The 27,368-nt window shown below is 29.1% G+C and overlaps 2 protein-coding genes across 2 annotated transcripts in view; one reads left to right on the top strand and one right to left on the bottom strand.

Moving 5' to 3' along the window:
- The window catches only part of LOC108548147 (UBA-like domain-containing protein 2), a 126,331-nt gene extending 109,160 nt beyond the window's left edge, over window positions 1–17,171 (top strand). The window contains exons 3-4 of the mRNA XM_017900955.1: window positions 11,836–11,929; window positions 15,394–17,171. Of these exons, the coding sequence (XP_017756444.1) occupies window positions 11,836–11,929; window positions 15,394–15,542 (243 nt within the window). The 3' untranslated portion in view covers window positions 15,543–17,171. The remainder of the gene's footprint in view (window positions 1–11,835; window positions 11,930–15,393) is intronic.
- Window positions 17,172–18,104: 933 nt separating this feature from the next.
- fab1 (1-phosphatidylinositol 3-phosphate 5-kinase fab1) lies at window positions 18,105–25,704 on the bottom strand. Its single transcript, XM_017900954.1, is given in 14 exon segments — window positions 18,105–18,397; window positions 18,460–18,621; window positions 18,706–19,038; window positions 19,139–19,686; window positions 19,802–22,496; window positions 22,575–22,845; window positions 22,908–23,268; window positions 23,336–23,581; window positions 23,583–23,810; window positions 23,874–24,080; window positions 24,524–24,761; window positions 24,841–25,030; window positions 25,126–25,337; window positions 25,474–25,704. Coding segments are annotated over 14 exon segments (6,003 nt in total). The 5' UTR covers window positions 25,589–25,704; the 3' UTR covers window positions 18,105–18,200.
- Window positions 25,705–27,368: the final 1,664 nt, after the last annotated feature.

Raw genomic sequence — 27,368 nt, 5'->3', positions numbered from 1 at the left:
AGTTATTTCAAGTTGCTTATTTTTCGCATTTATTCGTTATAATATAGTTATAAAACAAAGTTTTCCTATGTATTAAATTTATATGTACTAGGCGATAAATAAGATTATTAAAAGTAATAAATAATAATAAATTATAAAAATAATTAAATATTAATAATTGATATATTATTGAACATCAAATATTGATAATCTTTAATTAAAGATAATTAAATATTATATAATATTAAGTTAAGATTATATTTTGAAATATACCTATTCATAGGGCATTTTGTCGTCCTATTAAATTTACCTTATTCTACATAAAAAAGGGCTGGCCAGGGTTGCTGATTATTTGACATTTATAAAAAGGAGTTATGACTCTGACGAAGTTGAGAAACACTGATCCCTATCGATCTATAACCACCTAACGAAAACAAAATGGAATAGTGTTTATTATCGAAAACGATAATCGATGTATAACGTGAGTATATAACTATCATATATGTATAATAAATATAACATAATTACCGAGATCACTTTCTTTGTTCAGTTTAGACGATATTATGAAATCTTCGAACCTGTGATCGTCGACATTGATAATGGTACATGTTTGCTCGTAGCATTGCGTAATCCCTGAAAGAATGAAACGTATGATAAATTATCAATGCGGCATTCATGTTGCCACGCCTAAACATAGTTTTATTCTGGAGAAAAAATTCCCAACCTTTCTACCGTCTATTAATTTCACGTTCCGCAGACACGATTTACAACATTCTAGTAATATTACGGAATATTAAAGTTGTATGTGAGGCAGGTATTAACCATATCTTCGGTATCAATATCTTGGAATCAATATACACCACCGCTGAAAAAGTAAGGTTAATTGATGCTTAGTGCAGGTAAGGTTACAACTTTCTTGGATCACAACATTACACAATCGTCGATATTAACCATCATGTATTTTATACTTATGATCGTATAAATTCATACATTATTGCATAGAAAGGCTTGCTTACGTTTGATAAGTTGTAATTTAGTCGTAAAATTGCGAATAAAAGAATTTGCAGAGATTTTATTGGTTATGATCATTGTACTATAACTAGAAAATTTGTATACTATCATTTATCCTATAGTTAATGTATTTATTGTATTATACAATATATTATTTATACTATGCTATAATTTATACTACAAGTTAGAGAGACATATTATATAAATATAGAAATAATGAAATATTATAACACGATAAAATTGTTTTTTAAATACTAACATTAGTGAAGTGTATAAATCATAATCATTGTAAAATAGATCATTTAGCCAAATTCAAGTTGTTACGTTTTACCACATGTTTTATTGCCCAACAGACACGTAAGACGTTTTGATTTTTTAAACACCTAAAGTAACCTTAGACGTGACACGACATTGGAAAATTCCCAATGTTCATAACTCTTTTCGCATCTTCATAATTTATTGATACACTTTTGCAAGATAGAGTACTACTTACACTTTACAAGTTAGATACATGCACTCTTAATAACAATGATATACAGATCCGCCTTGAATAAACATTTATGCACGTTTGACACTAGGGTTACCAAACTAGTCAAATCACCAATCATTTTAGTAGTTTCTAAAAACGTACAACTGCTTTTAATAAAATTAATACCAACTTTTATTCAGATATAAATGTAATTATATATAAATAATTATTTTCACTACTTCAATTACTATTACTTATATAAACTATATTTAAATACGTATTATAGGTTAGCACTGTTGGCAGCTATAGTGTTAACCAATCACAATAGATGAAAACTTACGTCGGGATATATGTTAGAAGATATTTTTACATTCAATGTAAAGAAACATTTTGACATTTCGATCAGATTCCAGACATTTTGATATACCGAGCAAATAATTATTTTTTGTATACTCTCTTTACAAGACTTTCAATATTCTTAAATATCACTAGACACTCTACAATCGCTTCTACTAGATATTATACTTTATCTCGAGAATTCATAGAAAGAATGCAAACGGGATTGTTTATATTTCGATAGCTTCATTAATTCAATCGTAAATAATAGGACAAATGTATTTTCCTTATTGGCCGAAGTGTCAAGGCCAGCGTGCTGCGAGAGTCGAGAAGGGAATTAGGTAGTGTGATCGAATTACTCTCGCCCCAGTGCCATCTCTCGTGACAATTTCTGTGAAACGCAAATACACATTTGAGTGAAACACACATACATATTACTATTTTATTCGTGGCGGTGAATGTGTCGATATTGATTGCCAGCCATTTTATCAAATAAATAGGATAGTTAATCCAAGTTTAATTTTTATTTTTTATTTATAATTTCACAAGTGTTGGTTATTGTTATGGTTGTCTCACGGATACACATATGGCATTCAATTTTAATCTATAAATGAAAACTATATACAGGTAGACAGCCATATGTACATATACGTATATGTACCTAACCTAAACCATAAGATGATATAATTATCTTTTTGTAAATAAATGTATAACGGAGATATAAAGATCAATTTTGTTTTTTTAAATGAAATTATATAATTTTTAGTGCTCTAATCGGTTTAGCTCATCATTTTTAATAATATATGTAGAGAGAAACATACGGTAATAAAATTTACATCTACTTTTTTGTTTAAAAGATCTTACTTTTTGGTTGTTTAATTTCTGAATTATCAGTTAGATAAAAAAGTTTCTTCCAAATTGACAGTAAGATTATCGACATTATTTCAATCGGTAATGTAATCAGTGGATGCATGAACGAATGGATGTATTTAATTAGTAATATACTATTGCTAAGTTTTTTAATAAATATTGTAAATTTATTGATTCTATTTGTCTGTTAACTTTTGAATAGTATTAATAAATTTACCATTGGTTTCTGTGGTAAATCTTGGAAAACATCATATAAACATCAAATATCACATCCCGTTAATTATTAAGTTTTACAAGTTCGTGATACTAAAATCACTATTAAAAGTTTAACTTGAAATATCGAGGTAGTACTAACTTGTAATAATAACTCAACATCTTTAGTGACTTTGTCACTTGACAACTTTTTGCCATTTTTTTTTTTTTATTAAAGACGTTATAAAATTTTACATTATATCTTCTTAATATTATTGTTTATGACTTTATTATTGCCATGTCTGCTAAAGAACGTTGTAATGCAGGGAACAAGCGGAAATTTGATATAGTAGCGGCTTGAGTATATAATGAACCCGATATAATCTTCCAACAGAACTCATATAATACTTCGTTCTTTTTTCCCTTTCATATCTTATGTGATATATGATTCGGCATTGGTATTCATATTTCTGAGCATTTTTCGTATTACTTTTTTAAATCTTTTTTAATTAAACACAGTATCTACAGTATATGTACAATCATACACAAAAATATTTTCATATTTACAGTTGCTAAGTTTTTAAAAAATGAAATATGCAAATTGAACTGAAATGTTTGATACAATATAATATACATAACCTAAAATTGGAAAATAATTTAACAATATGTGCGATATTTATAGTATATATATTACAAACACGGTGGTTTACAAAAGTATTCGAATAGAATACATAATCATAGTCATCAAAAGCACTTTAATAATTAAAAAATGAAGACTTTCGGTACGTTATTGATTCGTTTAATTTAATATACTAACGTCCCTACAGTTCGTATATCATATACAGGGTGACCCAGAAACGATAGTACAACTGGGAAAGCAGTGATTCTATATGAAAAAAATAAATTGTAAATAAAAAATAAAATTTTTCATTCGAATCTTCGTTATCGAGAAAATCGACTTTTAATCAATTTTTCAAGTATGCATGCACTTAACTTTGGCTTATTGTTAGATAGATAGACCATCAGTATACCAGCGTACTCGGTGGATATTCAAAATCGGTTTTCTCGATAACGAAGCTTCGAATTCAAAAATTTTATTCTTTATTTTCGATTTGTTTTTCCATGTAGAATTGCGCCCTTCCCGGTTGTACTACCGTTTATGGGACACCCTATATATGATATACAAACCGTAGTGGCGCTACTGTATTAAATCATTTTAATATTTACATTTCTACGTTACCTTTTCATTTTGAAGTAGATTGTGACTAATATATTTAAAATCACTAAAATTTTGTAAAACGAAAATTTGCTGATTAATGAAATGATAAAGTATTTATTTTGAAAGTTACTTGCAAAAGGGGGCGCCCTATATATGGCAGTAATTATGAAAGTGGTCTAAATCAAAAGGAACGATTTTATCACTTACTTTATATTGCATTCATTTACATTGCCATGAAATAAAACTGTATTTAGCAAAATATTAAAGAATTCAACCGTTAGTTGAATATATAGTTCTGTGCTTTATTATTTTTTTAAATTTATATATTTAAAATGCAATATTATTTTACTTGATAAATATATAACTCGAATATTTTGATGCATTCGAATGCTTTTATGTACGTCTGAAAAAATTTAATTTTTTTGAAGGTATGGTAAGAAAAATCTTAATAATCTTTCATAAAGACTTTTTTCAGTGTGCACTTTGAATTTTTCACATGGTTACATAAAGCTGGATTTTGACTTTTGATTTAAATTTTTTGTTTGTTAACTCCTTGCACTTCGAATTATTTTTCAATTTTGTTGCCAGTAACTCCCTACTATTTTAAGTACTTTGTTTGAAATTTATTTCACAGGACAGTTCCTCGACTGCTACTTTACTTTAAAGAATTTTGTTTACTGATTATATTAAATGTAGCACTCAAATATTGTTGTAATTTATATTTAGAATTTAAGTAATTCAAGTAGTTTCTTATTTTCTGCTGTCTTCTTCGATAAATAAAGAATCAAAAAACGTGGAGTGTAACTCGACATAGGAGTTCCTGTAATAAAGACTGATATTGAGTCACACTCGACGATTTTTTGGCTAAAGAAGAGTAAAAATTCCAAGATTCTCTACTAAAAAACTGACGATACTGTTTTGAGCAGTAAATAAAGAATTGTAAAATTATTTGATTTCGATACCTCACACACTGTTACATTACATTAAATTTGATATACTAATCAATATCGATCTTCCAAATTTTATGAAATGGTGACTGAAGCTCACCTCTCGAGTGCAAAGGGTTAAATCTACTTTAGTCATCAAATGAAATTAAATATATCATGAAGTGTATAAACACATAGATTATTTGGGAAATGTGAAAAATCATTAAAAAATTATAACATCGTTTAAAAATTTTTATTTTATTTCTACATACTCCACATACTTGTAAATGATTTTAGAAATTATTTACAAATTTATCTTCAGTGAATTGGTACGTCGTACGAATACAAATTTCTGATCGAGTGATCATGTAATCTGATAATCTCTATTAATTATCACATTTCATACAAGAATCGTAGATATTCCAATAATTATGAACATAGGTGGTTATAGGATGTACATCTCGTGTAATAGATTGTTGGTACCATCAGTGTTTTTTCTTTTTTAATAAATGTATTTTTTTTTTTTTTTTAATTATCACGGTCTGCTAATGAAATTTACATCAGAAGATAACGATAACAACTACATTATTTTTAATAGTTATTTTTATTTATTTCAGTTGAAGGTAATTCTTGTACCATGTTTGTGTACATTTTAAATTGATGCATTGTGATCAATCTTTAAAATATAGAAAACATTCGAGTATTTGCATAGAAATTACAATTTGTTTTATTTCAATTTGTTTTTTATTTTTTTTTTTTATTAGAATTACATATTTTCTTTTCGTTTAATTGTCTATTTCCATGAGAACCACAAAAATCGATTATTACCCTAGTAATGGAAGTTTATTAATGACAGATAAAACTTTATTCATATCGTCAAGTTTTGAAATGAATTTAAGTTCTTGCAAAATTTTTTCTATATAAACAAAAAGCACATATTCCTTGACTTTGTCATTTACATTGCTTATCATCTGAGCGCTATGGACTTTAGCTTTAGTTATATTTACAAATGTAGAGGAAACATAAATGATAAAAATTGATTTGTTTAAGTATTAGATAGTAATCTACTCCGTAACTTTTATCTTAAAATAAATTTCGTTTTGCATTGTCCTGAATGCAATTTTATCTTTAAAAATTTGTAATCGTGTTACTGCATTCTCGAATAAACAGTTTTACAGTCATTTTTCAACACGAGATTATTCACAGAATATCGTTATTTTATTATTTTTATTTTATTGTTTGAAATTATTTTATTATTCTGTCATCAAACACAAATTGGTGTTTCGTTAAATTTTCGTTGTGCATTATTTTTATTGTCACCAATAAACACAATTTTGAGAATAATGCTTCACGACTGCTATCAATGAGAATGTATTATTCTTTTAGTGTTGTTAGTAATACCTTGATAATATCTTAACAATCACAAATAATGTTAACGAGATTGTCACACGTCATTTAAACGAATTCTGAATCATGTGGAACAACAAGTTAGATAACGGTACAGAATTCTCGCGATAATGAAATCTTTGCGTCATTTCTAGTTTATATCTAATTTTTAATTATCACAAAAACTGTAATTTTATTATACGACGTATAATAATATAAATTACTACATTAATTTTTATTTATAATAAATAAAACATTATGAATAAATTAAATAAGCTATAACGTATTCTCATGACTCAGAAATAATCTTGAAAATTGAAACTCAACAGTAGATAAAATTTTCTTATTCATTTCAAAATCTTAAGTAGACTTTGATTGATTACTTCCTGCCTAAATCAAGTTTCGATATAATGCACGCTTCTATTATCAGGTCTACACGAAGAAGAGCATTACGGTTGATTTTTAATCGTATCTAAACATTGCGTAAGATCCTGATAAGGAAAATGGAAAGCTTCGATGCACTTCTTTTCGTTGTTTAACATTATATCACTGATTACTTAACATATGAGCCGTTCACTGCACAAATTGATTAACTCCATAAAACAAAAAGTGGAGAAATGCAATGAAATAATGTATATTGTTTTTTAAAATTCCCTTTATGATTTACATCTCAATAAATATTGTAGAATGCAAAAATACAAATGTAACTTTCATCTAACGATATATAAAATTTATGAGAAAAAATAGCCAAAAGGTAATCGTCATTTCGATTTGGCAAGTGAAAAAAGTAATAAATTTAAATTTTACTAAATTTTACTTAAATTCTGATAAGGCGGCACTAAAAAATTCACCGTTATCATTCATGGCTTGCTAGTGCATTTGAGTTGCATTATTGCAACGATTTACATTAGAGTACGGAGTTAATCAAAGTGATCTCTGAAATAAATTATTTATTATTCAGTGGCCAACAAATTTTTGTCGTTTAATGGTGTTAATCTTAATTATTAGGGAAAGTTATTATAAATATAAAAAGTTATGACTATGCCAAGTGTTTTGACACTTAAATTTAAGATTTTTCAAAAAGTGGAGTCAATCGATTTGTGCAGTGAACGCTCATATATTACATTGCTATGAACAGCCTTATTTCTATTAATTAAATTCTTATTACTTTGTGCCTACTATTTATCATAATAAAATCAATAAGATAGGTAAAATATATAAAGCAATAAATATCATTTGAAACATATAAACATTATAATCGTTCATTTGATATTCAAAGCGAATAAAATCTATAGACAAGCCACGATACGTTTCAAAGCTTAATTAGTTACTCAAACGAGCCACGCATTACAAACGTGATAATTTTATCGATTGTAATACTGTTGCCGTGTTACTAAACACCTATCTATCCATTTACTCGAATCGTATCGCGTAAATGCCTTGTTTAAAGTAATCGTTAAAGCCAATTCGTTTACCCATGAGGAATCGTATTAATTTCACAGTCTGTTTCCAAACATTTGCACGGTAACGAAGTATTTGGCTCAATTAAAAAACGCGCGGAGGTTACGTAGCATGACTACGTTGATTCAGCAGAACGAATTCTTCCTCGTTAACTTTTCTGTTGTCGGTTCTCCCCCGATTTCAGATTTCGTTTTCTGTCTAACTCTTCGTGATAGAAGTTTTTACAGCTGCCGACGATAACGTTGCAACGTTCCACAAGAATTTCCTAATCTCGGAAATAGGGTTAGGTCACCGCGTGGAGGTTATGTTGGACTCGAATTCTGAAACGACAAATGAAACATAAAAGTTATTCGTTTCTTTTACATTCACGACAGCTTGTTTCTTTTTCAATAAACGATAACACTTGCAAAACTTATCTGTACGAGAAATGTTTAATAACATTTTGCTGTTTGTAAGTTCTTTGCAAATTTATGAAAATGAGTTATTAGACTTGAACTCTTTTTTCATTACCTCGTGTATAAAATTAAGATTCATATGTTCATTATATTTTCCCGAGTTTATTAGACCTCTTTGTTATCTTGAAAAATGGTTAAGTAGTTGTTTCGAGTCTTCTGTCAAAATAAATGAATGAGTTCAGCTTTATATTAATACTGTGGAAAGGGTTTTACGACTTATATCTTTACCTTATTAAAATTTTATCGGTATTTCAAAAAATACGCGATATTCTCTTTGGAGGAAATAGGTGAAACTATATTAGAAAAGCATATTCTATGTAGGCAAAAGACATAGCAAATGTGATTGCCATACGATAGATTCTTGTACGTTGTATTATCTCTTGTATCATCTATTTCCTATATATGGAATAAAAAGTAGAATTTATGTGAATAATATAACATTATATTAGTATATATGAAAAGTAAACTGTGTATACCTGTACAAAATTTTACCCTACTGATCTATCGATAAATATCAGTAATTTTACTTGTCCATGTTTAAAGATAGATAACCTAATACAAGTAATTCAAAACATTATAATTTGTAGATATAAATTATGCATATTATTACAAGTGTAAATGATAAACGTTTAGAAATATTGCTGTAAGCTCACGATGGTTTATTTATTTGGAAAGATAAAATTTAAGATATAGCGATATGTTTACAAGCGGGTTCAACGCTCGCAGTACTTTGAATGCAGTATCATACGTTACCAATTCCTAGAGAAGACAGTGGAGCAGTGGTATATACGCGTGATCGTTTAAATGGCTCAAATGTAATACGTAATATCAGCATATATTCTCTACCTAAAAGCATAAAAGCTTGTGTTAAAAAATACGTTATTTTAAATAAGATATCAAAAATTATAATATTCATAAATTATACAAACAATTACACATTTATATTATACTATTATTATACGAATTTATAATTACTTGTCAATGATTTATTTGTAAAATTAAGAGAGATTTTCTTCAGCTTAACTACTACGTAGTTAAAAGTAATATTATATCCATTAAATCAGGCCAAAATGAAACAAAAATAGGTCTGATGTAATTTTATCATTTCTCATTGCTTTATCGACTTTCAGCCATTTCCTGATACTTCGATAATATTATCGATGAATTGGGCATGTTTACACGTTATCCATGACTTATCGATGATCGTTAAATAACGTGACTACACTACGTGACTACGTCTTCCGCGTGAAACTTCGCCGAAACGTGCCCAGCGATGGCGCTGTTTTCACTCTGCATTTCAGTTGGTAAACTTCAGAACGTTATGAAAGACAGAGAACCACTGTGGGCAGACAGTTGCTAGGTGTGTTACTATTCTCGGTCGGCGGCATTCCGATAAGCTGTGTGCCAAATCTCGGTCCAACACTGGACGAACGACAACGTTAAAATCCGAGGGCGAAATTCTGGGTTTCACAGGCCATTTTTACTTTGCCTCCTTCGCGGTGTGTTCGTCCATGCCGTTTCACGATAAGAAGCCATTATGCGCGCGCCACAATCACTCATCGTAAACATTACATCACTGCAACGTGCACGCGTTCAAATAATTAACCAGCAGCGATCTTGTTTTATTTTACTACACCGACAATATTAAGTAGATTTATGAATAGAGGACGAATGACGAAATGCAAGCTTCTTAATTATAAATACGTATTTAACTCGGAACATGAATAAATTCTTGGTAAGATAATTTTGTTGAAAATTCTGGCGTATATAAATATACACGTATACATTTTATAAATATTTCACCAATTTATTGAGATAAAATATTAGCATTTACTCTTCCTATCAGCAGGCATGACATCATTTGGTTTAGTAATAACTTGTTTCAACATGTTCCCTATATTTTCATACAGTTAATAGATCTAGTAAGATCTTTATAAACTGTATTAATACTAGTAATATTTTTAAATATCTTCAGTTAGCTTGAAATTCGAATCAAATTATTAAAATAAATTAATAAAATTACCGTAGTTAATTTTTTAGTTTACCATAGTTTGCACGTTAAATTTTCATTTATATTCAATTTATCAAAAATATCTTACTTATCACATTCCTAATAATATAACCTACAATTAATACTATTTATAACTTTATATCAGATCATAACCTAACATACATTAAGAAATGTGATGATCTTTACGTCCTTTTTACAATAAAAGAGGGAATCCTTTTTCAATATTTTCATAACCTCAAAGTTACTGAAATTATGCAAACAAAAATTCCACTTCGTTGTACTTATTATTCGTTTTATTTGCGTCGTTCGATGCATTAATCGTCGGAGAAAACAAAGGAATTGGATTTAAGTAAAGAAAAAATGTGATATGTTTGAAATTTATTCATCGAATAAGTTTGAAAGTTGCCAAGGATTTCGATTTGCAACCCACTATTTATTTATGTAATCAGTTAGCCAACAACATAGGAGCACCTGTGAATCTTATATTGTTACGTTCTGTCCACCTGGTACACTGACATCACATTCAGGAGTCGAAGGTTCGATGACCTTAACAACCGACGAGTTCTCACTCGCAGAAAGCTACTTTTGTCGTTCTCTTTTCACCCGCCTACCATAGATTTGTGTCGCTTCATTACGGCTTACGTAAAACACTCGTACAAAATTTTAAGCACTACAGGTAATATCTTATTCTGCATTTATGAAATACGATTAAAAACCGAATAATTTTTCTTTCCTGACAAAGCCTCCTGCTGATCGGTAAACAGTTTATGAATGAAACATGAAGTGCAAGTATTGTAACCATGAGATATCGTTGTATGCTAACGTCTTACACATTTAAGTCTACATACTAACAAATCAAAGAGATTACGTAAGTAATTAATAAGTAATAACGAGTACAGTTAGCGATGAAGAAATCAATATTGTAATTCTAAGAATTATGTAATCGAGGTTAAACATAAGTAGCCATGAAAGTATAGCGATGATCAATTTATTAAAAACATAACCAAATTTTTTATTTTTTTATATTTTATAGCGAGTGCAATTAAGGATTTGTGTTTGGTACAAAAACTTTCTGAAAGTTGTAAATAAGCTTGATCAGCTTTTCTACAAGAATTATGAATATTCATAGTACGAAGAAGATGTTTGCTTTGCACAAATGAAACCGAATGAAACATCTTCGATCGAAAGGAAGCAATTTTCAAAATAACTTTAGCAGGAGCTTGTAAATTGATATTTAACTCTTATGTAATGAAATGCAAGTAAAAGTATACAGAGCGGTATGTGGAACCTGTATCCTCTTAGGAACCTTGTAGTAAAACACGCGAAAGAGGTTGATTGTAGGTATCGATCTTTAAACGAAGAATCTATGTTTATGACTACACAGTCATGCGCCCTAGTCACGACCTAAATAATCATGCACGCAATGTCCAGGAACGTAAACAAATACAGCTATATGATACAGCTGCATCGACGGCATTATCGAAGCTTGTAATCATTACAAAAATACGTTTCTTTTGTAGATTACACCATGTAATACGCCGGCCACTCCACCAAATTTTCCTGACGCGCTTTTGGCGTTCTCCAAAATGTCCGCAGGAGACAAAACTCCTTCAGGTGAGTTTCACTTTATTCTATTTATTTATCTTTCCTCCCTTTTTCCTTTTTTTTTAAGTAATAAATAATTTAATTAGAAAAATCTTATTAAATATTTTTTGTTGTAATTAAATCTACTTTTTTGTGGATATTTTTGTATTTTAGTTTTCCAACATAAATTAATATTATATAATATATAACACACACGCAGGCGCGCACGCCATATTAGTTATTTTATTCTTTAAGGAAGCTGCTTTACAAATTAGTTCAACAATGAAAGACAATACTACTAAAATACATGACTTCACTCGCGATTTAATTATATATATCTAGTAGTAGACGAAATTAGTCGCTTTTCATATTAGATATAATTTAAAAAATATTTCGAGAATTCAATGTAAAAATTTTAGTTTTTGTTGTATATTTAACGATATTACTAAAATTTTTTAAATATTGTAGTTACTGTCACATAGCATAGTACATAATTTATAAATAATATAAAACAAGTCTAATTTATGTAAATTCGTTATTATATAATGTTGAATCATCGAAATAGATTAAATTATACTGGAATATCTTGTATTATAGTATACGTTACTTCAAGTGAATTAGTAAAACAAATCAAAGGATTTTAAAATGATACTGTATGAAAAAATAATTTAAAATCGCAGAATACAATTTTTTTCATTTGAGTCTTTATTTTCCAGAAACGACTTTTTATATGAAGATAAATACAAAATTTGAAATATAATTTTTGGTACGATGTATCGTTTTAAAAAAGAACATGTATGTGTATACAATCTGGATCATAATGAAATACCCATTATTTTCATTGAAGTTAGTATTTTTACATGTCAACATAGTAAATCACATATGAAAATAAATAAAATATTAATTACTGTATTCTAACTATATCACGTTTGATATTTAAAAGCGTTATGATAAAAATGATATTAATGCTACAAACGTTAATATAAATAAAAGTAGCGAGTAATTGAATAATATAAGATTTAAATTCTATTGAATCATAATTTCTTTTCAAAAACAGTGACTCATCGTTGTTTCTTATCGACCTCTTGATATTATTTATCACTTATCATTCTCACACAGTTGTATCACCAATTACACGATATCATGCATATTTAATACTAAAAGATAAATATACTTGTTTAATCTTAATGTTAATACATTTAACAACATCGAAATTTTATTAAATGTTTAATGCTTTAGACATATGCTGAGTAATACATATTTTTGAAACGTATTTGTAATAAAATCAACGTATAATTTAATACAATTAAAATTAAACTTGTGTCAGAAAATATTGTCATTACTGTATACTTGCTGTGTAGCATAACAAATTGCAGTTTTAATTTTAGCTGGGTATTTGTATTGCAAAAACGTACAACTTTAAAAATTATCCTTCTATAAATATCATTCGTAAACCCAGCGCATTGTCATTTTTCTCTGAATCACGTTTTTCTTCCGACGAGAATTATTTCCATGTAGCTTGCGCATATTGATTAATTCATAAGAATGAGAGAACGCATTCTTACACAGTACGAAGTCTTGATTCTTATTTCATAACTACACCCCTTGCTAGCCTTCTGAGATTTTCATCTAAAATTACATATACCATCTGACCAGAATTTTTCACTGTTTACTCTTTCATACAGAATAAACTTTTCTTTAGTTCATTAACTGGAGAAGTATTTAAAAATTTTTTTGTTGCATAATTAATAATTTAAAGCTTTTGAATATTAATTATAATCAAATAACAGCAACGTATCATCTACATCTGAATATTAAGACATAATTAAAGCGAGTATGGTATGTTCTCATGTAATATAATCAAAATCTTGGCAAAACATAGAGATGTTTTCTAAAAAGATAATTTATGTTTTACAGAGTTACACAGAGTACTAAATATAAACGCTTGGAGCTCGACGACATTATACAAATCTCAGAACCACTGTATTTAATTTTGTAAAAGGTATACTGGGTGCTATACACAACTGGAACAAGATGGATCTTTAAGACAGAATAAAATATTATAAGGTAAAATAGAATTTTTCAAGATGAGGGATGTTTTGGAATTAATTTTATGTATTTTTATACATCAATGCATCTAAAAAGTGTAATGGAATTCAAAAAATTAATCAGTGTAACTTTACACTCGTTGTATTAAATTAAGATATTTGTATCTGGAAACTACTTGATTAAAAATTATTATAGTTCTAAATTTACTAAATTATGTCAGTGTAGCAACATGGAATATTTACGTTATAACCTTCCATTGTGCTCAAAAAACATTTTTATTTACTTGTTCATATTGCTTGATATACGAATGATGTCTATTTCCATAACTGTTGACATTTTTAGCAAAACAAGTAAATTGCTGTTGAATATATAGATATTTAAAACATAACCTTCTCGTCCAGTTGTAAAATATTTAGCGTCCTGTTTTACTAGAAATATCTAATTTTACTTAATAGAATTGAGTACATAAATTAAAAGTATTTTTAGAAAAAGTGCACTTTATCGTTTGACATACATTCATGCATAAAGATAGATAAGATTAATTCCACAATATTCTTCAATCTAAACCATTCCATTTTACCTTATCATATTTTATTCTATTTTTATAATCACCAAAAACGTATAATTATCTTAAAAAAAAAAATCAATGACGATTTTTTATTCAGAAAGGAACCTGATTATATATATATACATAAAACTCCTATGTTTACCTGCATAATATTATTTAAATTATTGCTACTTGTATCTAGAGTATATAGCTAAACATTACAGGTTTGTGAATGTAGCGACTAAAGACTGTCCCAATTGTATGAAACACCTTGTATACACACAAATTGCAAAGAAAACTGATTCAGGAATCTGTAAGCTTGTATCCAATATACCGAATGAAAAAGAAGCTAAGATAATATTTTTATATAATAACTTTCTTATAAGAACAAAAGAATAATTAATCTTTTGTAATTTGACATTTTAATGCCTGATAAAAAATATTTCACGTGATGTACATTTTGATAGTAATTTAATATAGTCGGATCGTCAAATTACAGAAAATAATAATTAAACGGTTGAAAACGCTTGATTTATGAAGTTCTTTCGGCCAAGCGCTTTTTACTCCACTGTCAAGTCCATAAATATCTTCTCTGCCTCTCTGAGAATTCCTAGCATCTTCATTGTGCGTTCCAAAAACTATTTAACGTGTCAAACAACGTGGTCTTTTTTAACGCGAGACATTGTCATAAACACAGAAGAAAAATTAGCGAGCGCTTAAAGTAACAAGTCCCTTGGCACTCTCTATCTTTGCTTAAAAGAATCGCAGCGAAAAATACTCGTAACACGTGTCCGAAAAATGAGAGTATATACAACACGCTTATCATAAATAAATTAGTTATATCGTAAAGAAAGGTTAGATTACGAGACTAAAGGATAAATTTATTGTACAATTGCAGGAATGTCGCCGAGCCAAAACGGATTGCATCAGAATTCAATGCAAACAGGGATGGCGGCGCAACATCACGGAGGACGGTGTAGCGTGACCGGGAACGCGCAACAGCAAACGCAAAGTCAACAATTGGGCCTAGGCGAACCACAGAGATAAAAGAAACTAGCGATTCGGCGGTCCGTGCGCAAGATCCCGAGGTCGCACGATGTGCACGTAAACGGTGTTTAAAACAGGAGGCATGGTTTATAAAAGATCGACTGGCTCCCCAGGGTTATACGCTGTGTGACCACAAGAGCGATTATTAACCGAGATTCACGCGCTCGTATCTCCTCATCCCTAGAAGGACGCATGATTTCTTGAAAAATGTGTGCACGGAGAAAAACCCAGATAATTATTTAGGCGTGCACGTCTGTAGAAGAAGCAAGATTTCTCTATAGAAAGAGATCCTCATCTCTCATTGAATGGCACGGTATATTTGGATCTCTAGAGTAGCCGATACGACCCTTGATTGTTTATTCTTGTTATTCTTTGATATATGGTGTACATCGAAACACAACACGTCGATCACGATCGAGCCTCTCGAGAGCTCTTGAAAAGAAAAAAAGCTCTTCTCTTCTTCCGTCGGATTATTCTGGTGATATGTGTAAGGAAAAAGAAAAAAAAGAAAAGAAAAGAATACGAGAGCGGAAGTTGCAAAGACTATATCTTATTTCTTTTCTCTCTCCTTTTTAAACGTGCTGCTGGGACGGTAGTTCCTATGGTTATGAAAGACAGCGATACTCTCCTTAGCATTTATGAAATTAGTATGCGTCCAGAATGCCGCTTGATGTAAATGAGTAGCGAGAAGCCTCCTCCACCGTCCCGGGTATCTTCCTTGTTGTTTCTCGATCTATAGACTCGCGGCTAGATAGGAAACGTTTGCGGTTCGTGGACCGCGGAAGTCAATGAGAAATCGAATACCACTTCCACACCATAGTACAAAAAATTGCCGGCACTGGATAGCGCTTAGCGATGAATGTTAGTTTATTTTTATTTTATTTTATTTCTTCTTTTGTAGTCGAACAAAGAGACATTGTGAATGTAATTCGAGTCTAGTTGACCACGAGTCGAAAAACGTTATCGTACTCGTATTTCTTGTCGCCTGTTGTTTTTAATGACGATCGAACTTGATCTAGAGATTTTATGTAAAATCCGATCTTGTCGGCATTGTTTTGTAATGATAATAATAATATAAAGTCTAATGAAAGGCAAAAATTTGTTCATGCTTAATGCGAAGCGAGTAATGCATAAGAACACGAGGCTAATATTATAATGGATGCGAAATTACGACGAATTATTATGTAAAAAATTGTAAAAAGGAATTTACTGATTATGTAATGTCCAATAAGTATTTATGTGAAGTTACTCGAAGAACTATATACATTTCTCAAAACTCGTTCACACGGAGAAATCACTTGCTCAGATAGTATCCAGTGTAGGTCATTTTTTTCTACGAGGAAAAAAGCAGTGGAGCCATATTAGCTGAGCTGTTTCATCGTCAATTCAATTTACAAATAGGAATACGAATAGACATTTCGTATTACTTCACATGTAAATGATTTAATCATAGATTTCGTATTATTTGCAGAAATTCTTGTACGACAGCTTATTGTAATTTACCTAACCAGTATATAATAAAACTGTTTTCCATTCAATCATTCTTATATAGATCGGCAACCGACGACGTACATTTAAAGTTTAATTTTATTTTCGTTCCAACGATCTTTTTCACAATAGTATATTTAATCTCACGACGCATCTATATCAAGTCATATTTAGTTTCAAACAAATGAAAGACATTTTATTATTCGAATAAGTATATACGATAGAAAAGTCACATAAATCAAACAGTTGCAGATTTCTTATGTACGATTAATAAATTCATAGTCTCGAAAAATACGAGGGACATTATGATCAGTATAATCTAATTTTTAATGATGGAATAGTTCAAGTATTCGAGTTTCGCTGCAGCTTCATTACTGTGCATTCATTTATGTAAATATGGTAGAAATTATGTCATACAAAAAGTGAGTATGATGAGATGTTTTTCTGTAAGGTATACGCTTTAATGTCTTTTTTGTGTTTGTAACGTATAGATCAGCGTCCCGCAATGTATTATAGTCGACACGTTATACTTTGCTTTTGTGACCTGATCATAAGATATGTATAATGTACTAAAATTATATTGGCGTGATGCGATATTTTTAGACAAATTTTGTTTTTATTTATAGCACAATTAATAATATTATTATTATTATTGTTTATTTGACTATCAATAATAATAAATAATGTTCATGTACATAATTTTGAAAAAATGATCTAAATAAAACATTAATAATGGTGCTTTCATAGACTTTTATATAATTTTATGTAATTCTCATTCATGCCCTTTGTGCTTTAAACTTGAAGAGAGACAATTCACTTGTAAATTTTAGTACTAACGTATTATGTACATGCAATACAATGACCAACGCACTAATGAATGCAAATACTAGCGACATAATTTAAATGTTAGATCGCTACATAAATTGACATTAAAACTGTACAATGAGACTTTCCATTATAATAATGGTAACATATTTTTATCACTTTCCCATTACAAAATATCGTAATGTCGACTAGTAATAATCCTATAAAATATTAATATACAATTACATATCTCTATATGCAACTCTGCTTGTTACACGTATGTCAGCTGCATAGAAAATATATATACAATGTTTAGTATCAGTATTTGTAAAGGACTGAAAATCTCGCTATTTGGATTTACATCTTTCACGTTTCTACACCTTTACCTAAATCAGACCATCTGTCTGGTACAGGTAAAAAATATCGATGCATAGCGGCTATGAAACGAGATCGATATTCCTCCGGTGATATTATCGTTGGCAACTTTCCTTGCCCACCTAGTATGCCAGATTTCTTCACCATTGTTTCTAATTTCTTATCCCAAGTAAACGTTCTTATGTAATCTGTAATTATCACAACTTTTTTACAATATCCTGTACTTGAAGACATAGTTCTCTAAACTTACCTATTATGCCTAAGACAAGTTCATCCGAATTTGGCTCTAAACCCACTAATAGTGAATAATCCATCACAGAATTATCAGCTAGAAATTTCGTGTCTTGTTCAATGGCTTTATTTAAAACTGCTTTGGAATGTGATCTAATATAGAGCGGCGAATCACAACTCACTAGAAATATATATATATATAATATGTTATATTAAAGTGAAAAGTTTTTATATACAAAATAATAAATATTAGCACAATACTTACTGTTTAATAAATTTTCATCGAGTAATACGAGTTCTCCTTCGTGACACATGTCATCGGGGTTTACAAGTCGATTTCTTATAGATCCTTTTAAATCAAATTTGTCCGTTATCGATCTTTTATAAAATAAATTTTCCATCACTAATACGGTAGTTCGAAGTGCTGCATTTGTGGTATTATTTTTAAAAGATACTCTGTAAACACCAACTATTTTTCCCAACAATGTCGGTTGCTTGGTTTGTTGGCATTTTTCCATATAAGAAAAATAATTTGGTGCAAATTCAAGAAATATTTGCATTTCTAATCTAGACATCTCCTTTATAATAAACCTATCATCTATAATAAAAAATATGTTCATAAACAAAATTAGTAATATGTCAAAAATTTTATTTTATTCTTTATTATATAACGTAAACATATTTATATCATTTTGTACCTCGACTTTTACAGAAAGTGCTTCCGCTTTTTCCACCTCTTGCCGCCCATTGTACGCTTCGACTTAAACTTCTGGTAAAACCATCTTCTCCACACGGTAAAACATTTTCTCTAAAAGCAGCAAATTGTGCAGCAAAATATATTCTACAATAGAAATTTGTTGTTGCGTCGTTGAATTGAACTTCGATGTAATTTTGTTTTGTTATTTTTTTATCTTCATCCGTATCTGTAGTAGTTAATGAATTTTGTACACTATAATCTACATTTGAAATGCTTTTATCAGAATCTAGAGGACTTGCAGAATTTGGACTATTTCCTCGGAAAAATGATAAAACGGACGGTCGTTTGAATTCTCCAGATTGCATCACATCAGGAAGATTCTCTTTATTTTCGGGAAATTTACGTTTATTCAATGGACTAGGATTTAAGTCGGGTCCTTTTGTCGTACGCATTAATTCATGAAGTGCATGTTTATAGTCGTGTGAATCTAATGCATATGCAATAATGGATGAAGGCTCTGATTCATATACTACTATAGGAACAACTGATCTGTAAAATAAAAATATTTTAGAACATAAATTAATCATGTATAATTATTTTCTAATATTGTATTGCATATTTCATACCAAATTCACAAAAATGTTTTTTAATATAATTAACAAACCCAAGAGGAAGTAAGTGATGTTCCAAAGTCCCTAAAGGATTTGATATTGGTTGAATAACAGGCACAGAAGGTAATAATTGTGACAAAATTGTCTTTTTCTTTTTTTTCTTATCTGGCAAATCATCAAAAGTGATAGGCAGAACATCAGAATGTGATCTTTGATGCATTTTTGGAGATCCTTGTATGACAATAATATCTTCCGGATTATTATTTTCTAAAACTTCATTGTCAGAATTTTCTATGCCTTCCATTCCTTGTAAATCATTTTGTATAGCAGCAATAGCATCAACAGCATTATAGTCTGCTGACATGGGACTCAAATCTTCTATCTGTGATTCTGATGCTGTATCTTCTGTTATATATCCATCTGTATCGATTATACTATTGCTTCCAGTTGTTAACGATCGTTCAGTAAATCGTCGTGGTCTCTCATCCTTCTTTTTAACTGACATTTCCAAAATTTTTGCATTCCAAGTAAATACAACTTCTGATATTAATCGTTTAAGAATTACTATTCCATCTTCAATTCTGAACATCAAAGCTTGTACTTGTTTTTCAGACACTTTTCCTTCAAGCTTTTTATTCTCTAAAGTTGGAGATGTTAATTTTAATTGAATTTCTTCTATTTTATTTTTGAAATATTGTTGATCTTTAGTTAATTGCTGTTTGGCAGCATTTAAAATATCTATATCCGTTTGTATAGTTGTCAATTTTTCTCGTATGCAAGAAAAAACTTCATCTCCCTTCAATGCTATACTTTTCATTTCTTCTATTACGTCTGCATGTTGCTTTGGATCATACATAATATTTATTAAAGGAGGTGGTAATGAAATCTCCCATTGCGATATTTTTGTATATTTAAATACTGCCAGCATATTTTTCTTTGTAAAATATTGATAATGATCGTGATGAAGCGAGTGCTGACAAGTATCCGTTCCGCGTCTAGTGTACGCATTTCCATGAAAGCGTAATTCCAAATACTTTGCAAAAGATAAAGACCAAGTATCATCTGACATAGGCACTACTGCAGAAACACTTTTACATTTCATACACTTACTCCACATTAAAATTTGATTAGCATTTTCTTGAGAAAACGGTTCAGTACTCATTTCACTCAAGCTAATATGTATACATCCACCATCATGTGCGAATCGTCGAACATGAGCTATTTGTGCTCGACATGCTTGAGCAGGACATTTATATTCAGATGTTAAACAATAACGTTCTAAAAAACGTCCAAGTGCGATATCATTTCTTCCATATAAATCCATATTAACTACCCAAGGATTTACACAAAATGCAGGTGTATCATTATTACCAGTATGCGAAAAACTACAAAATAACACAGACAAACGTTGATGACTAGCAGGATCTAAGCAATCAGGCCACATAGGAGGTTGTTCATTTACTTCTGATTGCATTAAAATTTGTTTGTCTAATAAAACATTATTCGTTGGATATAATCGACTACCACATGCCCTAAAGTTAGCTAATAAAGCTTGTACCTCTCGACTATCCGCATCTGTAGTTAATTTTGCCTGAACAAATGGATGTTGCGGTTTTAATTTTAATTTCATTAATGGATTTTCTGTTACAGATTGTTCTACACATACATTATTCGTTTTAATTTCTTTTATTTTATCCACAAATTGAACGGAATAAAAGATTTCTCTTGGAAAGAAATTCCTTAATATGCAATTCCTTCCAGTCTCTGTTTCTAAGTAAGGTACAGAAAATTTTAAATAAGGAGAAACACTTAATATAGTACCCTCTAATGCTTTCTTAAATTTATTTAATAATGGTAAATCTGCAACACTTAAATGTTGACCATTTGGACTAGTCTGACTGAAGACATCTTCATCTTCATTTAAATACTGATGAAGGGGATCACTACGATCACTAATAGATTCACCATAAATACGCTTTTCTTCTGAGACAACCCTATCTTTTGTTTTTGATTTTTCAGCTTCTTCTTTACCATTTTTATTTACTTTCTTAATAGTCTTACCACCAAATAAATCCATTGTACTATTTAGATCATCCTTACAATCCACATCAAGACTGGAACTATTGCATGAATTATCATTGTTTATTTTGGTTATTAGGCTATCTCCTGCACCTTTTTCATCAATTACAGATTTTGTTTTAGGTTTGAATAATTTCAAAGTATCATATGGATCAGCATCTTCAGATAATATAGAAGATATTTGTTTAACAGACTCAGAAGTTAATTTGTTCTCAGTCTGACATGAGACTATATCTTTTATTGGTGTACTTCCATTTGCTGAAAGTTCTATTTCTAAATGTATATCATTCGTTATATTTCCAGAATCTTCTTGAACTTCTGATATTTTTAAAATTTCTGTACTATCTGCATACTCTTTGCTATGAATCAATAACACATCATTTTCATCAGAAACTTTGGTCTGCGATATTTTATTGCCTTGTTGAAATTCCTTAAAATCTTTGTATGACGTTTCATCCAAAAATGAATTATCTTTAGAGGATGGCGGTTTTGCAAATTCATCCATAAGAAATGATTTTTCAAGGCGCCAAGAATATGCAGCAAAAATCATCATTGAAGTTACATTTTTTACTTTTTTTAATTCTGGTTGAGAACCACCTCGTAATAAGATGGTAGCTCCAAGATGTGGATTTGCACATCCTTCAAAATACATTAATGTTTTAATACCATCTAAAAAGAAGAAAGAAAGATATCAATATTATCCTAATAAAATAAAAATTTAAAGATTTGATATCTTTTATTACATACTTTTTTCACATGAAAAGTTCCGCAAATAAAATTTTTTACATGTACCAAGCATATATCTTGCACTTATATGTGCATCAATGGTATTTATGATATTAGCACCAGTACATCGTGCAATTCTTTCAAGAACACTGAGTTTTACATTCAGAACAAGTGTTACTCCACATTCCCTAAGCCTATCTTGTGCTAATCTTGATACAGAACGATGTACCAAAACAATATCTGGACCTAGAGCAGTGATCCTAGCAACTGTATGCCCCAAATACTCATTTTCCTACAAATAAAAATTTGTTATCATAACGTAAAATAAGAATACTATTAAAATTTTGTTCATACTTGTAACATCACAGGTTCTAAACTTAGTAATTTTCCTTCTACGCGTTGATACATGAGTCCACATTGAAGTAACAAAATTTTTGGATGAGCTATCATTGCATTCATTCCTCTATGTGCAACATTTTTTGTACAAACTACACCAGACAGAATTTCACAATCATCTCTACTTCCACCTGGACATTTTTTTATTTGTACATATTGTCGAATATCTAAATCATCAATATTATGATTTAAATCTGGTCGAACATAATCAATAATTTGATGGGCAATAGAGAGTATTACTTCTGACCAACTTTGTGATAAACCTTCTTTATTAAGAAGTTGTTTAATTAGTGAATCTTCATGTTGTTTATATGCAGATCTGTAATTAAATAAATTTGAATATAAATATTATTATTATTATTGCATATTATGTATACAATACTTACGTTAAACATTCATATGCATGCAATTCTCCAAATGCAATTCGAAGATTTGTTGGTTTATGCCAACCATTTTTTTCTTTAAATTCTTGGACCTGTAGAGTATCATTTAAAAGGTCATCAGCAATTTTGAAATTACATTTATGTGACTTCACGGTAACTTCTTTTTGTTCAATTACACCATCACTACTATCTACAGAAATTGTAGTTAAATCTTCTGATGTAGGTCTTTTTAATGTAACAGTGTAATATAGATTGTATATTACCAGTAGTTGAATCATGTTGTGGAATTGTTTTTACCCACGCAGGTTCTTGAGAATCACAGGTATTTTGAGTTTCAATTAATAAATCCATACTTTGTATATGAGATAATTTTACTGGTTTAAATACAGTTGCTGTATCACTAAATACATTATCAGCAACTACTGGTTCAATGAAACCTGCTTCCAGCAGAGCTTGTCCCATAGCAGTAGCTTGCACACTATAAAATATTATACTTTAACATCTGTTTTTTCTTTTATACATATTTAAAAATTTTTTTTACCGAGTAGCTGCCTTATTTTGTGCTATCATCCAATTTACTAATTCATTAGCGAGAAAACAATTATGATAACTTTTCAGTCTAACCCTATGTGTTTGTAATAAAATTGCTTGGCTGGATCTAAATAATTCTTCATAAATCATTCTCAAAGATGCTGAGTTTTGTAATACAATAGAACGTTCTTGAGATGTTAAATAACTAGTTGTTGGTCTGAAAAACATATTCATAGAATATCTCTATATTTTACAAATCTGAGGTACTATTAACATATTGACTGCTATACAAGTTTTACACAATGCTCCTAGGGGACCACAATAGAATTTTCATTATTCTAAGTATACAGTGATAAAATAATAAAAAATATGATTATAGAAGATCATATTTTTATCTATAATTATCAAAGTGGTAATAAGATTTCATAATACTGTTTAATTACCTATGTTGTTCAAAATTTTGCAGTTAACGATATTCATTTTATTTTCATCATTCTAAACAATTGTAGCACTCCAATCACCGATGTCTATCATGGCCCCACTCAGAAAACAAGCTTTAGTCATGCATAACTGTGTTAAATTATCATGCTTGTTATGTGGCAGTCAATGTGTTAAATGTTCAAGTTTTACTGAAGAAACAAAGCTAATAAAAAACAATACCGTCCAATAGCATATTTTTCTTCCATATATCCCACACTTGGTTTTCTACAAATTGAAGTTTCATCTTCTACTGATTCACTTATACATTTTTGAGTTATTGGTGGTGAATTATTTCCATATTTAACTTGAAGATCTTCTTGCAGTGCTTTTAAATCTGCTGACAGATCACTTCTCATATCTGATGATTGTAAGTAAGACAAAACTACTTTGCAGCAATATGTACAAACTCTAAGATCACCTATAACAACATTTTTGTTATTTATTAAATGCAAAAATAATGGTTCAAAAATGAACATTTATTATATATGTATAAATACCAGTGCATCCCATAATTTTTCCAGGAATTTGATCAGAACAACATTTTGAACAAAATATTTGACCACAGACACGACAGTGATGCCTTCTGCGAAATGTTGTGAAACGTTCACCACATTCATAACACTGTTTGCTTACACTGTCTGGCATCCAATAACTCCTTAATTGCGAATCTTTGTACGAACGTAAATTCTAAATTAAATTAGTAACATTGTTTTTTTAAATTATTTACACTTCTTAATATATATACTTAATATATATTGCAGAACATATATCAGATGACTTACATTACTTTTTAAGGCTACTATATTACTAATACGTTTTAATACATTTGGTAAACTTCTGCCTTCACGAGTATCTAAAGGAAAATTCATCATACTTGAACTATCATCTTCAGGTGATTTTTCAGTACTTTCTGATTGTTTCCAGGATTCGGAATCAGATGAGCTTTGTTCCTCATTAGTGGAAGAAATTGTAGAATCATCAACATTCTGTGAACCTAGAAATTAAACAATATAAGTTACATATATTAATTATTCATTGTTTTATGATATTTACTGCCTTTCTCACTAATTTAAACTACAATGTCTTATTTTTAAAACATAATTGAAAATACAATAAACAAAAGTTCTTACTTTTGGTAAAGTTAAAAAATTTTGAAAATAAAGAAGCTACAACAGGTTGGCTTTCTTCAGGACTTAATGGAGCGAACTCCGTAAGCTTAGATGGCGAATTCATATTTTTGTTCATTTTGTCCAATGCTATCTCCCTATAAACATTTTTAAAATAAGTTTTTCACAAGGCAGAGTCTTTTCACCTACGTTGACAAAGGTATACGAACAAAAATTTTTGACAGAAATGTCAGATAGTCGTGTACGCTAGTTCATAATATACATACGCCTGCTACAGATGGCACTGTACACTGTACATACATCAAAAGTTATCAATGTAGCTTTATTTACAGAATTGATATTTCATGTATCAATTTTTATTAAAATTGATTTTTAGTTTAACTAAAAACTTATATTATATAACAATATTTGCCCCGAAAATGAAATATTTAAATTTGATGTACATAAAATAATAGTTTAAATAAAGATAATTACGTCTAGTACATGAGTTAAAATTTATTTTGCGAACAATTTATTATCATAACGTACATTACTATTTATCATTAAAACATACAAATATAGTTCATATGAAATATCTATGTATCTCATTTATTGTTCGATATTAATACACCGCATATTACATAATAATAATTTACGTTCTTTAAACAATATTTTAATTTTATATAACAAAAACTTAAAATAAAATATTGTTTAAATAGAAATATATTACAGCACTATAACGGACTAGATAATTGTATTACTAAATATACGTGGTATATAATAACATTTTTACATATCTATATAACTTCTAATTTCTGTATGTTTCATAAGACGAAATAGGAATAGTTTAGACTTTAGCAAGTTTTAAAATTTGTATATTCTACTTATCAAACATTCACGTGATATTTTATTACATGCACGAGAAATACATATCGACATTAATAAATCAAATTTACGTCCTGTAACTTTTAATTGCAAAATCACTTAGTTGAAGTAAATAAAAACAATATTCAAATATATACATTAATCAAGTTTTTCAATTTTGGCTTTCTTAAATAATAATCAAAATAAAAAAATAAAATTAAAGAATTAATTTAATATTAGAGAAATAATGAAATAGTATCTTTGATAATACGATTATTATGAAATTTTTTAAACGAATAAATTAATCGTCATCATCCTACGTCAATTTATATTCTAAAAGAAATAAAATATATTAAATTTTTAATTTTGTATAACACATATATATTCATAAATAATCAAAATTTATTAAGATGCAATAATATATATTACACGTAATGTCTCTGTTCGAAATAATTTTTTTATTTAACAAAATACTACTTTGTAATGATTATTGAACTCATATTCCTTTCAGAACTATACTTCGTAATGTACGAGTTTAATCAAGCAGTAATAAATCATTTTACTTGATATCCATACCTAAATCCTTTTTTTTAAAAACTACTAAATAAAGAATAAACTACTCGTAAGTAATTTAAAGATGCTATATTATCGAAATAGATTTTTCTTTACATGTATATGTATCTAAAGTTACTATATTTACATATTTTGAGTAATAATTAATTATTTATATCGAACGTAAGTTATTTAATCTATATACAATTAATTTGTAAAATGTTTTTAAACAATCGTTACTGATTTGAATATATACCAAAACTATCATAAAATATAAATGATATATAGAAAAAGATACTAAAGATAGATAAATATTATTCGTAATAAGTTTTAGTAATTTCTAGAATTTTTATTTAAATCTTCTTTAAATAACAGTAGCAACTAGTGTACATTTGGATATTTTTATATAAAAAATATTTCTGAACGTATACAAAAAGTAATTGTTGGCGAAATCGATAAGCAAGAAATCGATTATATCAATGCCAGAGCAACGACATTGTAAT

Source organism: Eufriesea mexicana, unplaced genomic scaffold, assembly GCF_001483705.2.
Source record: "Eufriesea mexicana isolate 0111107269 unplaced genomic scaffold, ASM148370v2 scaffold1387, whole genome shotgun sequence".
Classification (NCBI taxonomy): Eukaryota; Metazoa; Arthropoda; class Insecta; order Hymenoptera; family Apidae; genus Eufriesea; species Eufriesea mexicana.
Note: the sequence above shows the minus strand (reverse complement) of the source record. Positions and strands in the feature narration are given on the sequence as shown.